General features: G+C 38.0%; 1 protein-coding gene across 1 annotated transcript; it reads right to left on the reverse strand.

Annotated features, from left to right (window-relative positions):
* Positions 1–1,017: 1,017 nt before the first annotated feature.
* lrrc8c (leucine rich repeat containing 8 VRAC subunit C) lies at positions 1,018–12,732 on the reverse strand. Its single transcript, XM_018670065.2, has 3 exons — positions 11,951–12,732; positions 7,881–8,023; positions 1,018–4,279 (listed from the first exon to the last, which is right to left on the reverse strand). Exons 2-3 carry the CDS (start codon positions 8,016–8,018, stop codon positions 2,030–2,032), a joined length of 2,388 nt encoding a protein of 795 aa, XP_018525581.1. The 5' UTR covers positions 8,019–8,023; positions 11,951–12,732; the 3' UTR covers positions 1,018–2,029.
* Positions 12,733–15,928: the final 3,196 nt, after the last annotated feature.

A 15,928-nucleotide genomic window follows, 5' to 3' on the forward strand; every position in this document is an offset into this window, starting at 1 on the left:
AAAGCTACAGAATGTAAGTTTTTCCTAATTATTCTTATTATTTGTTATAATATTCGCCAAAACATATCATATTGTTTTTACCACTCAGTATTGTCATATTTAGAGGAATTGTCAAAGGTGAACAGCCCAGCAGCTGTCCAGAGATATTCTCCTCTAAAGTTTCTGAGCGAGCCTCACCTGTCTAAACATTTAGAGCAGGCCAAAATCAGGGTTGGGAGCTCATGGCTATCAATACATGAACAAGATTTACTGGTCTACTGCTCCTCTTGTACCAAGGCTTCACGCTAGTATTAGTTTGCTGGAAGATATCACTACAGCTGACTCACAGGCTGGCAAGTTCTTGATTGCTGCATTAGCTGAGACAGCAAACGGGACGAGGATGGAGGTGAAGGCTTGGGCAGAGCATAATGGATCAGGGAGAGGGAGGGGTGGGTCTCATGCTAGTGCTACCTTGTTTTACACAGCTTCCTTACTGTAGTTTTACGTTACCTAATTTTGCTTGTATTTCTCAAGTAAAGTTTTCTTGTACTGTAACAGAACAAATTCCTTGTACATTCCTTAATCAGGGACTGATCTGATTGCCACCACAATCTCTTTAACTTTGGAGGAGAAAATGATGGTTTATGTCAAAATAAACTCTTCTTATGCATTTTTACCCAGTAACTTTCTACATTCTTGTTATTGACACTTCAGACCAACTTTATTTTTTCATCTGTGACTCATGCATACATAATAATAGATTAATCTTCTTTGCCGACTTTAATCCTCACCAGCCAGCAGGAGATATCTCACAACACAACTGACAATATGTCCGACAAAGCTCAACAAACCTTTCTGATATCAAGTAACAGAAAACATTGATTTTAAATTATTTTTCTGTCATTTCTGCACTATTACTTTGATGATATTACATCAGTCGATTAATAATGTCAGTTTTTGTTTTCAGCAGTTTTTTTTGGGGGGGGGTGGGGGGGGGCTACTACGAGGCTTGCAGAAACTCCAACCTAAGAACTGATATCCACAAATAAATCAAATTTTATTGATAAACAACATAAAAATACTGTTTATAAAAATACATTTGTGTTATAGGCTGCACTCTTCTATACATCTCAAGAACTGAAGAAAAACACCAGTATGACATAGTCCTTTACGTTTAATACACTTTAAAATGGCATACAGAACTGTTTAGACAAGGTTTTATGTGTATTTATTTAAGATATATCCTTTGTTTTTTGCATTTTCCCTGCTGTTGTCCATGTTAGCTAACAGTCTCTTGAAGAAAATAAATGACTTTATAAGGAAAACTATAAAATATATACAATACAGCATAAGGCTACTGGCCTAAACTAAAGTGAGGTCTTCAGCTTTGATATACATTCAGTATTCCAATAGTTTATGAGGCCTTGAAAAGAAATGGTCAGACATTTTGTGAAATATGGTTATTTTTTCTCGCCAAGAGTATGAGGAAAAGATACCTGTTTTTTTTAACCATGTTTGAATGCTAAGTATGAAGCTGCAGTTAACAGACAGTAAACGCTGGAAGCAGAGGGGAACAGCTTGTGCAGTTCTGTGCAATGGTTGTAAAAGATCTGCCTAGCAGCACCTCAAAACTCCCCAGGCCAAAAACTAGTCCACCATGTAACTCCCCATAAAACAACAACCTGTCATTTTTACATTTCGTATGAATTAGACAAACAGTCTTTAACATGTTAATTAGAGAGCTGCAGAGGTGCAGGTAGGTGTATTTTTCCACATTTGGACAGAGCCACTCTAAAGTGAAACTGTGTATTTCCCAAAATGTTCCTTAAGGAAGGATTTGTGGCTGGATGTCAAAACTTAACAAAAGTACAAGCACCCCTGTAAAGCCACACTCCATTTGACAATATACAAAAAAGTAATTTTTCCCTCTGGAAAAAAAAACTTTTTTAACAGCAGTGTAATACTTAAGTATGGTAATGATTTATACAAACAAAGGTTCTGAATTAGTGGACAGAACAAACAGCAGGCACTGTGGCTACAATAAGGCATCTCACTCAGCCTTCATTTGGTCCCGGACATCTGAAGGCAGAGTTTCAAACAGTGTCTCTTCCACTATAAGGCCACTGCGCTTCAAAGCACGACAGTAACCAAGCTCTTGTGGCAGGAGCTCAAAGTGGTTGCCTTTGAGCTCCAAATATGTCAGTAGAGCTAGGTAGGAAATTTTTGGCGAGAGGATGGACAGCGAGTTTTTGCCAAGCTTTAGTGTTTTGAGCTTTTTGCAAAAGAAGAGCTCATCTGGTAGATTTTCAATTTTGTTACATGTGACAGAGAAATACTGTAGACTCTGAAGGACTCCAATTTCTGGAGGGATGAATCGGATGTCATTGTTGGACAGGTCCAGGTACCGCAGCTTGTTGCACAAGAACAGGTGCGAAGGCAATATCTCGATCTTGTTGTGGCTGAAATAGAGGCGCTCTAGGCTGCCAAGCTTTTTGATGTGCTCTGGGATATACATGATGCCATTGTACCAAAGTTTAAGGCAAGTGAGTTTTCGAAGGTGCTGGAAGCTGATGATCTCTTCTATTGAGCGAATGTTATTCTCTTTCAGATCAAGCTCTTGCAGATTTGTCAGGCTGAAGATGGCATGCGGGATGCGTTCCAGATCACAACGCACTAGATCCAGCTCAATCAGATTGGTCATCTTTTTCAGGTTGTTGAGCATTACTAGCTTAGTGCCATCATTGTGTAAGTACAGCCGCTGAAGATGGCTGGAAACATCCACTATCGACTGGGGTATCTTGGTCAAATTACTTTTAAGGGAGAGAGTTTTCAAACACTTCATCTCCCGCAGTGACTCAAGAACTATATTCTTAGAGGCATCAGGACTGAGTGATCCAGTGAGATAGAGCTCCTCTAAGTTGCGAAGGCCATACATCCAGTTTGGAAGTTCCCTGTTATCATCAAACTTCACACGAAGCACTTTCAGGTTTTCTTTGAGGAAGGAGGTAGCTGTTGAGTGCAACTTTAAAGAGCATTGGTAAAGAGACAGCTCTTGAAGGTCCTCCAGCTGAGAGATAGAGCCAGGGATTGTAACATTGTTGATTATTTCAAGTTTGAGTGACTGTAGCTCCGTCAACTCAAAGACAGTGTCTGGTAACCCAGGGAGCATGAACAGCTGAAGTTCAAGTCTGTTGTTGGGATTAGTTTGGAGTCTCTGACGCAGTTTCTCAGCAGTCCACTCATGGTTAAGGTTGAGCTGTTTCAGTTTGTTCTCACTGACCTCAGATAAAAACACTGCAAACCTTTTAGAATACAGCGGGTCATACTGATCAATCATATGTAGCATGAAAGCAAAGTCATTCTTGACATCTGGGATGTCATTGATGCCTGTTTCCTGTCGCACATACTCAAAGGAGTATTCTTTCAGCGAGCGGTAAAACAGCCAATAGGAGGTGTAAAGGCTTGTTAATCCATAGACAGCCACTAAGCACAGGTAACAGTAAGAAAGCTTAGAAAACAGATGAGCCATAGTGTGATTGCATTCAAACTCTTTATAGCCTGTCATGTCCTGGATCTCAACTTCACAACGTACTCTATTCCGCACTTTATTCACCAGAGAACTATTATAAGCAATGATTAGGAGGAACTTAAACACCTTGAACACTGTCTGCCGAACATACATAATATAAAGGATATCTCCTTCTTCAACGTGCAAACGGAACTTCTTTACTTTTTCAAAGAGGGCTTTAGCTTGTTCTCCCTCTTTTTTATCAAGAACACTTGCAGATGGCTTGTCAACTACAATCTTTTCTGGAATAGACCGGAGTGACTGAGTCTTTTCCAAACTACCTTCTCCGGGAGATGCAGCGGTGTTGGACCTAGAGGTACCAGCCTTTTTACTGTCCTTTTCCTCAGGATTTTCTCCAGACACCTCCGACAATGCTCGTGTGGTCCATGGAGAGTCAAAGCACTTGCCAAGCATGGAGATAAAATGCTCTATTTTAGAGCTCGAGCCAGGGAATTTAAACCAGAAGTTACTGCACACCATGAAAACTAAAGTGTGAATGAGAACCAAATAGGGAAAATACTTGGCATACCAATGTAGAGCCTTCTCATAACACATCTGATTGATGAAACTGTACTGCTGAAGATCCAGATCAGTTTTCAGGCCTCTCATTTCTCTGGGTACAGCTGAAATATTAGATTGGAGGTGTAACACTGACTTCAGTTCTACTTCACTTGTGTTCTCTGGAGGCGATGATATTCTCTGAGGAAGGCATATGATTTTGTCTTGCATTACCTAAAAGAAAATGTAAAAAAAAAAAAAAACAAGAATAAATTAGTAAAATTACTGAGATGAAACATGCAGACACTTGGAGACAACAATCAGTGTGCTTATATGATGCATGTATTATAAGGGCTGGATACCACACTGCCATTCACCCTTGCTGCCAATTTGTCCCAGTGGCCACTTGCAGTACTGCAACTAAAAAGTGTTGTCTTTTGACCAACATTGGAGAAGTATATAAAACTTTTGACAGAACACCTATAACTGCAAAAAAGTCAATTATTACTCCTAGTCTTACATATTATTTCATAGAGCCTAAAGAAGTTTTTAAGTCTGTGACATCATCCCAAAGAATGTGCCAAGCGGGAACATGCAGATGGGGCCAGCAGGACAAACACTAATGCATATGTGTGATGGGCTGCACAACTTGGAAACCCAGAGGCAAATTCAAAAGCAAGAACACTTTTCAGTGTGAGACTGTAATTTAAGTGAATGGGTGCCAGTATCCAATTCTTATAGCACGTAACATCCATGGTTTACATGCACTTAAGTAACTAGGTTACAGTCTTTTACCATTAAGATGGTATCGCACACATCACGTAAACAAGAAACCCAATTTATGTAATTGAGGTAAAGGATTACAGACCACCATTAGTCATGCCTGAGAAAAATGCAGCCCTTTCATTTGTTTGAATAATACTGCTATGGCAACATAGATGGTTCTAGCGAAAAAGTTGAAGCAGGCTTAACTTTTGAACCTCATCCAAAAAGGAACTCTCTTGGCCAATAAAATAAATCCAGGGGTACATTTCAGGTAGATGAATACTGTATTTCTTCTGTTTATCTTGTGGTCATCACAATGTAAAATAAAATAATGCTGTAATAACTTTTGGAGCAGTAAAAACTCTCCTCATTATAGCATAAACTGCACTGCAGTATTTTGGAGTTTGATAAGTCTTCAAATTCATTGATCTGTTACTCAAACTTCAATTCAGAACTGTACTCAGTCTGAGGGCCTGCATAGAAAACCTGATTTATACTGGGATTTTCCTGGAGGAAGCAGACTTCTTGGCGATGGATACACATAACTGGGTTTATAAACAGCGTTGTACATTTGTGTATGTACATGACAAAGACTCCAGGCAGGGAAAGTATTGGTGTGACAGCAGAGCAGTGGGTTCAAAAGAGGCATTACCACATGTATCAGATTTAAAACGAAATAAAAACACATATTCCCCTGTAGAAGTCTGAATAACTTCATTATTAAAGAACATTTGATACATTGTACTGTGCTCTCACTACAGAGCCTGTCGTCCTCTGACAGCACCCCGATACACACACATCAAAATATTAAAAAAAGAAAAAAGAAGGAGCATCATGTATCACCACAACATATAAAATAAGTAAGTAAAGGTTGCAAAACTGGGGGCTAGAAGAGAAGTCTGTTTATTGAATTGAGTCCACGAATTACTGTTTGGTTTGGTTAATAACTCTCAGTGTGATAAAGAATGCTGCACAGAGTCATAACAACTGCACAAGGAAGCATTGGCTCATGTCTCCCCAGTATTGAGTATCTATACAACAACTGCTGCAGGAACAAAGAAATAGGCCATCCTCACCCCTCACCCTGGACTCACTCTTTTCACCTGGCAGAGCACTAAATACAACCTGAGGAATCACAGACCAGAATGTCTCACCCCACACAGCCCATCTGAACTCAAAGTCGCCCCTAAGACACACTGCACACTGGGAGTAACTAACTCACATTACTAAAGCACTCATGGACTAATAACTGACATACCAGCATGATCATTAATGATCCATGTAATGTAATGGTCAATCCGCATGCAATAGGCCACCTGGTGAAACCTCCAGGCTAGATCATGTGCTTGAGCATCACTTGAGCAGACCTACATACACCACAGGCATATTATACTGTATATTAATGTACTTTTACTTAAATTTCTATTTCTTTTTTACCTTGTGTGTGACCCTGATGTGCTCTCCCTTTCACATAAACTTCAAACTCTTTGTTTCTTGTGTTTTGACCAAGATAACCAAGCAAGAATTCCCATGTACTTTCAACAGCGCATATAAGCCAGTCTTTGATTACCTGTGTAACTTGATTCCTTGTGAAAACATGCTGAATAGTGACCACAATTTGGCATCAGTAAACAACAAATGCCTTTGGTGTTTACATGTAATGTAAATAATGAAAAACAGCTGTTTGGCTCTAAAATGGTAATAACAGGAAATAGGCACTTTAATTCAGTAGTGGCAGGCCTGAAGGGGAGACATTTTGTGCACTCTGTTTTGCTTCATGGTACTCAGCTCATCCCATTATACTGTAACATGATCTGAAACTACTGCAGTATGTAAATGCAAACAAACTACATTTGTGACGAGTAAATACAAAATAACATTAGAACTATAGTAAGGGCGATGCAGTTGTGCTGCAGCACATTGCAGACTAAAATGCAAAGTCAGATCTGCTGAACTGTCTGAAGAGCTGATCTGCAGACTTTTACAAAATAAGTCTCTGTATTTCTCCCTCTAACTCTAAATACAGGGATTATTGAGTCGGGTAACAAAGTAATCACACAACATGACATGTTGATAATGTTCTGACTTATAAACTAAACTTGGGCACAGAATTAATTGCCCACTCAGTTTGCTAAGTATCAGATCATGTCCAAATATTGTTGTAGTGAAAGAGGGAAACAATGGGTGCACCCTCCCTGATAAATATCCTGTTAACAATTTTCCCAAAACTGTTTTGATATAATTTCCAGGATTTACGTTAAAAAGCGTCACAGCAGCCCAAAACATTCTTATTCCTCACAGAGAGAGAAGTCAAGCACCAGGCCACAGGGGTTTGGAATCTTGTGTTTACTAAAAGGGGCTGGGTGGGTAAATGTTTCCACTGGTAAACTCCTGATGGGCTGAATGCTTCCTTTGCTGCACACAGCCCAGGTTGTAAAAGCAGGGAATTAGAGGTCTTGAGCTGGTGCCAATGCACAGGGCAGAGCAGTAATGTTCTATCATAGCTTGCTCTAGTGGATTAAATTACTCCAGATTTAATGGAAAAAAGAGCAACTCCTCTTATCTCGAAAACATGTTGCAGTTCTAACTCATATTACGATAGCATGCTTTGGTTACATTTTTCCTTCACTTCAAAAGAGATGGATACAGTTCTAAAGTGGAAACACAAGTCATTACAAAAGCAAAATAGCTGTGTATGGTTTAGAGTTAGGCTCAAAATAGGGTGAATTAAATTTTGAGCTTGTAAAGCAATGGTTACAAATAACTCAAAAGTTTGTGGTTGTAAATCAACCTTTGTAAACCTGTAAAATAAATCAGCATGAGAAATTCAAGTTTGTGCATGTGTAGAAAAGATGTGTATTCCATTACCTAGGTGGGTTTGCATACATACACAGCACAGTAAATGTCTGTCATTATTGTCTACAGCATCATTAAATATAATTAAACTTATTAAGAGCCATCACTTGGGAATGTCACTTAACAAGCTCAAAATCTTACTGACCTTTATTTGAGCCTATAGTAGACACTGTTCTCTGAAGTAGAGGCATCATGGTGAGGCATTGTTACTGACCTGAAGAGTGCATCCAAAGACACCAATCATGAGCATAATAACAGACAGGTAGTCGGTGAACACATCCCACCATGGCTTCAGGACTCTGAATGCTGGCTGCTGTTCAGAGAACTGCCGGAATTCCATCACAGGAATCATGATGCCTGTTACAAAAGAATGGAAAATTAGCCCACATGACCTTCAGTCAGGACAATGGGAAAATTACAAATGATTTGCCTAGGGAGGGCTGAAACAATGACATTATTCAACTCAGGATAAGGATATTTTGGTTTATAACGACTCACATCAGTCCAAGTTGTTTAGCTTTCGTTCATGTTCTCCTGAGGATGATCTATGATCACTTTGCTAAATCCTCAGTTTTTTCATTTAGATAGGATCAGATTTTCAATTTGTCCAGTACTTTCAGACTTTCAGTACTTTCAGTCCAGTGTTTTCAGTTTGTCCAGTACTTTGGTTTATGTCCAAATACCTACACAAACTAATCAAATTCCAATTAGCCTCAGTTGTATTTTGTGTGTAGGGCTAATTAGCAAATGTTAACAGCATGCTAACAAGCTAAACTAAGATGCTGAACAAATCAAACATTATACCCTCTTAGCATCAGTATGTCTGCGAGCATGTTAGCCTTAGCTGCATTTGCCAATCGCATTAATGCAAGGTCATAATCCTGGTAGATTACTTTGTGATGTCAGTGCCACATTTCTTGTGTTTTACTTGCAACTTTCAGTACAAAAGACAACTATCCTCCTGGTAAAAATTAGCCCATAAGTCATCTGTGCAAGCACGTTAATACGATTCAGTAGTTTCATTGTCAGGTGGTCTCTAGAGGCAGTAGTAATTGTGATGGGAGCAAAGGAGGAAGTCAGTTGACATAGTATATAGAGTCCATGTTAGGAGGAGGTTGGGTCGGATGGATGAGTTGACAAAACCCACACAGATGACCACTGTTTATTTCCCATGTACGACGTTGTGTCTTTTGTCCATGACCATTCCACAACCTGTTCATTACCATGACAACAACGGTCCTCTAATCTTAAGAAAGTACTTATATTAACCATGATCATTTCCTCAACCTAACCACGTAGGTTTTGTGCCTAAGCTGTGAAAAGTGAAAATTATACCTGCAAAACATCAGCATGTTAGCATTGCTGCTGTAAACATGTTAGCATGCTGATGTTAGCATTTACCTCAAAGTATCATTGTGCCTAAATCCAGGTCTTACACAGCTGAACTTTTTCACCTTGTCCTCTTTAGCATTAGCTCAGTGAAAAACAGAGACCAGTAAATACAGAATGTTTCCTCAAACTGATGAGTCCCTCTCTAATGGAAAAACCAGATCTCAGCCCTCTTACAGTTTACACACAGCAAGGTCTTCAAGCTATTAATCTATTAAAAACCTGTCTTTGTTAACAGTGTGTTCCCGATGCTGCTATCTGCTCACACTGTCTGCAGTATGCACTGTAAAATGCATACTACAGCCGAAAGTATCTTGTTTCCAGTATCTGGCAGTAGGTTGGCTGCAGAGTCATTCCAAATTAAAGGGCCTCGATGAAAATTCTGTTTAAACACTGGTGAGTTTTGTAGTTAAACATACAGAGATTAAAGTCCAATGTTTCTAAAAGTCTAAGCAGTTATACTGAATAATCTACAAGGTGCTAGACTGTAATGTATAGTGTTTTATCATCAGCAGCTGCACAGTGCCAAAGAGACAGGTGCTGTCAATAGCTGAATACATCTACACTCAAACTTTACTCCATTATTAATGAGTTTAGCTATGAGGTATTGTTGAATCAGTTGCTAAAAGCCTAGAGAGCCTAGAGAGATCATATTTTTGATAGTTCAATCAACTTTTCCACACAGAATGTCTATTATTGATCCTCCCATCTCAGCGTCATAACATCAGGAAGGATAGAAAACAGCCATTCAGGGGATGTTTACACTACCCTGTCAACTAATGGTTGACTTTAATGGGTCAGTTCAGCCAAACTAAAAGAAAAAACATTCTTTTCACTTAACGCTAGTTGTAAATAGCCATTGGTTTGAGAAATCCATCTCAACTGAATTTTGTTTATTGCAATGAAAACTGTGTAAGATAAAGAAATACAACAACATCTGTATTCAAAAACAATGTTGCAGTTGAATAATTTTCAGGCATCACTGTGAACAGTTTTCATTGCAACTACTTTCTACAGAAGAAATACCTTTGAACTAACTGTTGAAAAAGTACTAGAGTATTTTACAGTGATAAAAGAAACTAATCACATAATCACATCAAGTGCTGAAGTACAATTTTGAGAAATCTGAACTTAAACCAAGTGTTTTTATTTTGTGCTACTTCATACTTCAACTCCACAAGATTTCAAGAGTGTAAAATGAGATTTTTAGTCTATTAAATATATATAGTTCCCTCTTACCTTTTTAAGTTTTTACTTGAAAGTCAAAAGATCAGCCCTTGAGTCACACTCTGGTTGTGTCCTCACACAGATTTCATGTAGCCCATTGCTGAACACTGAAGGACTGTGAGGACTGATTGATAGCTTAGTTCTGAATCTGTATATTTTTGTTAGTGGCATGACAGGAAGTGATGAGAAAAATTGCAGCTTCAGGATAAAAAAAGTTCGTTTATTCAGCTTCTTTTGTTGTTGTTGTTGTTGAACCATATATCCTCATGGCCATTTAGCAAAACTTCAAAGACCTGGTATCACTCCATGGCCAAGGGGTTAGGAGACTCTTGCGGATAAGATCAGTAGATGAGACTACTCAACTTTGTGTAAACTACTTAAAACTGACTTCATCTCAACCAGCTACAACATAAAAATACTGGTAGTATGTTCATACATTTAATACATTAGTAATAATAATCCTACAACATGATATACAGTATTCTATGCTAAGCTATTTAGCATAATATTTACTTTCATTTTTGATGAGGTACATTTTGATGTAGTGCCTTTACTTGTACCTGAGCATTCTTAAATTGTGGTATTACACGTTACTTAGTGTAAGAAAAGAACCTGAAAACTCTTCCAACACTGGTGTTCCGTGGGATTATGCATAGTAATAATACTGATTATGGATAGTTTTTTAGATGTCATTTTTTCAGTGCTGTGGGCACCAAAAGACATCAAAAACAAACTCCTTCATTGAATTATTGGTTTAACAATTATTGGTTTACTCCAACAATTTAATATTACTCTTCCCTAAGGAGAAGAACTCACGAGAGGCAACTCGACTGTTAGAAGTCGAAACAGTTAGTCAACCCCAATGACCCCTTTAAAAGTTAAGGTAGGAATTTCAGCCACTGATTTCTTAGAACTTGAGCCAATGAGATAAAATATACTTACAACTATATATCAAAAGTGAGAAAATGTGTCCTTAAATAATAGTATAAAATAAATAGCACAGAGAAACGTGGAGTAAAGAAGCTTTTGGTTCAGTATCTGAAGCCCAAAATTGCTACTTATAGGAAAAATCCTGTCTTCCACTGGATGAGTCAGCCCTTGAGTTGGGCTGACCAGGCCATATCCTTGTCCCTTCCTGACAGGAAATTTGCCTGAATCCCAGATATCCAAAAACAGACATGTTTAGAACACACCCAGCTCCAGGCACACAAAAAGTCTCGTTAAGGATGTGGAAAAAAACTACCCGCATTGCAGAAAAAAAAAAAAAAACATCTAGTGTGTTTGTAATGAGGCACACTTTAGTAGACTTAACAGTGAAAGGGAAGCTCTAGAAAAAGTGCAAACATAGTCAGAACAGCTGTGATTCATCCTGTGATCGGCACAAACCATCAATTAGTCATCCGGTTAAGAGTTCGACCTTAAATAACTGAAGATACAATTAGGGCTGCACTCTGCCACGGCTGAGAGTTGAACGCTCTGAACGCGAATTTAAAGCTTATATTCGCGAACTAATGCGGTTTCTCAATTACAGCCTGTGTCTACCAGGTAAACTAACGGTAATCTCAGCGCTAAATAGTTGGTGAGACGCTCCGCCGACTGCATTTCACGCTATTATACTCTATATTATAATATGTTCTCTACTGTGTCATCATAATGTTAATAATTTACCTTCCTTTAGTTGAGACCTGGACTTAAGGATCTGAGTGGTCTGCTTTCATGCGTTGAGGTTTCGGATCATGACGTTCGCCGTCCCCCCTTCTTCTCTGTCCGCCAACCTTCCTGGATCCCCGGCCACACCATGCAGGCATGTACTGTCAGCCACAGGGGCGTGGACTTCTGAGGAAGCTCAAGCACAGACTTTACTGACCGTGATGTGTGTTGTTTGTGAGTGATCTGAGGTGGGGAGCTCACAGAAACAACAACAGTAGCCTATAACAACAGCACAGCACCACGATCATTCACATTTATTATTAATATAATTATTTAGGATTAGGTAAAGACTCTTTAAAAGTTCCAGTCAGTAAAGGTTTATTTATGCCATAAAGAAGTGGAGAAAGTACTCAGATCCTTAACTAAAATACCTGTGCAACAGCATAAAAATAGTGTTGTCAACAAAATATTCTCAGTATCAAAAGTAACTAAAGAGTATCAAATGAAAAAGAAAAAAATGTCACTTTGACATGCTAGTATAATATGACATTATTAGACTGTCACCAGTGAAGGAATGTAACTAAGCACTAGTACTCAAGTACAGTTTTGAGGTAGCGGTACTTGAGTATTTCCATGTACTGCTACTCTGTACCTATAATCCACTACCAGTCTTCTCTGAAACATTTATTTAACAACTTTAGATTTTGCAGATTCAGATTAACAATAAAAAATATAATCAACTAATAAATCATGATGTATAGTAGGTTCAGATGAAATTAAACAGGGGTAAAGTCACAAGCTACTCAACAGTAGATAAACCTGCTGCAACATTAATTGATGTTCACATTAACACAATAATAATTATAATAAAAAATAACAGTATTTATTATTCTGAAATGGGTCATTCTGCATGATGACTACTTTAACTTTTGACACTCTAACCATATTTTGATTTTATGTCAGTAAAATTTTGAATGCAAGACTTACATTTATTCAAAAGAGTAACTTTTTTAGAACCTAAGTGAAAGAGTTGAGTACTTCATCCACCACCACTGATTACTAATTGATCCAGTGGTAGAAGAAGTATTCAGATCCTGCACTTAAGTCTAATATACTGCAGTGTCAATGCTCCATTACAAGTGAAAGTCCTGCATTCAGAATGTTACATTGGTACATAAGTATTAGCACAGTAAGATGTAGCCTACTTAAAGTATGGTCAGTAAAAGTGTTTGTCATGTGTTGTATTATTACCTACTGCACAGATTATATGACTGTATTATTCCTTCATTATCATGATTCATATGTATCATTATTAGTTATGCAATATTGTAAGTAGCATTTTATGTTGCAGCTGGTTGAGGTGGAGCTTGTTTTCATTAATGTACTATTGGGTGGATGAACCTGTAGCACTGTGTTGTATTTTATAACTCATCATAGGTTTTTATATTATAACTTCATCTACCAAGTAACCACAGCTCTTAAATAAATGTAGTGGTACAATATTTCCCTCTGAACTGTAGTGAAGTAGAGGTGTAAAGTAGCATAACATGGAAATACTTGTGTTAAGTATGAATACAATAGCTCAAAATTGTACTTTATTACAGTACTTTTGTTAATTTCCACCACTTAATACAGTGTAAGTAGCATTTTACTGCTGTGACAAAAAAAACAAAACAAATTCAAATAATTTTATAGGCTTTTATCCAGCCTTTGTTTTTTGTGAAATGTTGAAAATGTTGACCTCTTTGGGCCTCAAACAGTTATTTAAATGAAATCATCTGAAAAGTTAAGAAGGGAAAACTCAACAACTGATAGAATATGTGACCATGGTCTTCAATAAGGGGTCACTAACTGAAATGTTTGGGAGTTGCTGGTTTAATCTTTTGCAATGCATTGTGTTTTATAAGATTACAACATTTTTAAACTTTCAAATCTAAACAAGGAAACCAGTGGCAATGAAATAAATGGAATGGAATAAAAAGCATTGTATTTCTCTCCATAAAGCAGTAGAAAATACAAATACTCAAGTGCAGGTACCTCAAAACTGTATTTGTGTTTAGTACTTGTGATAAGTTACAGCACATTCCAGTGATGTCATACACTATATAAGGTTAACATTCCCATCCCCTAAATAATATTCATAAAAGTCTCCTGGCTCCTCCACTTTCCCATCTGCTCCATCTGCAGGAAGGCTTTCAACTTGTTTTGAATGCTGTTTTTATAGCTGTTAGGCACTCTCACGCTAATGACACAACAGCTATAACAAAGACTGGCATTTGAAGATTTCCCCCTCTTACTGCTGGACAGGGAGATGGTGTTGATCTATTGTATTGTATTTATAATGGAACATGTTTGATTACCATAGGGAAATTTTTTTTTTTCCTTTCCATCTCCACAGTTCCATCACAGCACCTTTTAAAAAGTAGCTAGTAGAGTACTTCCCCATCAGATGCTGGCTGACACAGTCCATAACTACTCTGCAGTCTTATCTCGCAAAATATAGAAATAAAGATAATACGTATTCTGTGATTGGAAGCAGACCCTCAATTGTCAGTTTATTAAGTACAATTAATAAAACTAATGCTGTCTAATACAGCAGCTCTGCTATAATTCTACATTTGTGAATGTTGAAATTGTTTCACATGGTTAATTCAGCTTTGTGCTCATGTTGCAGCTGCAGCTGGCTCTGCTGAATGGTACTGCATTATAGTGTGAAATGTTTGAACCATTTATATGAGTGATGTATCTTTCGTTTGCATATTTCTCACACTTGAACCCCTAGCAACCATTGTTTTGCACTTAGCTACTGTTTCCCTTTAAACATGGAAGCTCCACAGGTAGAGAGAAATGACCTGTGTGTGTGCCCAAAAACATCGATTTACAGCACAGATTGAACTTAAAAGCACAGAGTTAGCATAACAAACCAAACAATATGCTGCTTGCAGCAGTTGAGAGTGTGAGTTTATATCTGGAATATCAGCATGTGTCTTTTCTTGAAATACACCAGTCACACCAGTCACATAATTTATGGCAAATGTCAAGAAAAGCATGAAAAGAAACTGCACACTTGTTTATAATTTTATGGAAAATTATAAGCATAACAGTGTAACCATCCAGAGCAATCAGCCCTCATCAGCTGTCAACCATTCCCTGAACTAAAACTGTAAACAGAAGTCAAACTCACAGTCTTCATTAAACAGCCTTAAGCACACAGTAAGGGTGTGAGCTGTCTTAACTTAAAACTCGCATTCATTCCTGCAGTTTCAGAATAAAAGCCTCCACAGCTTTCACAAAATTCAGAGCTGTGACCTTATCACTGGAGCTAACAGCTAATTCTGCTCCGAGCTAAGAGACAGGATTCCCTCTTGAGATACTAAACATTTCCAACTTATTACATTTGCAGTTCACGCAGTTTTAGGCATATTTTTGGTCATTTGCTGCTTCCTATCTCCTTAGAAAAACATCTATAAAACCCTGATTCTGTGAAAGAACTTTTGTACTTTGCATATAGATGAGCACACACTCATCATGGCATATGGGAGAGTTGTCCTTTTGATCTAACTATTTATGTATTTATTAACATTACTGCAAAGGAAGCTGAAATAAAATATAATATACATATAGTGTGTGTACTGATGAGAAAAAACCTTTTTAATATGCTGATATAAGTGGCAGTTAACACCAGCAGCAACTATGTTATTAGTCAGCAGTCTTTTTTCTCCTCCAAATTTAACATTAATAGTCCTACATGCTTAGTTATAAACATGCTGTCATCCCCCTTTCCAGTATTCTTGCATGGGAGCTGCAGAATATAGCTTGATAGCGGAATAAAACAATAATTTCTGCGCACGTGAAGCGGACGTCACCTCACAGATGGTCCATCCAGCTCGGGATAATGCTGCCTTCAGGACTGCTACGTAGAAAATCTTTGCCAGCTGTGTAGTTTAACATAACAAGAAGAAACAACACGGCCAGTCTCAAATGTTTTCTCAGTTC

The sequence above is a fragment of the Lates calcarifer genome, linkage group LG17, assembly GCF_001640805.2.
Source record: "Lates calcarifer isolate ASB-BC8 linkage group LG17, TLL_Latcal_v3, whole genome shotgun sequence".
NCBI lineage: Eukaryota > Metazoa > Chordata > Actinopteri > Centropomidae > Lates > Lates calcarifer.

Bases quoted from the DNA above. Each gene is read 5' to 3' on its own strand.
- lrrc8c (XM_018670065.2), bottom strand. From the start codon at position 8,018: ATGATTCCTGTGATGGAATTCCGGCAGTTCTCTGAACAGCAGCCAGCA. The intron at 4,280-7,880 runs GTCAGTAACAAT...ATTTTCTTTTAG, and splicing joins TCTTTGGATGCACTCTTCAG to GTAATGCAAGACAAAATCAT.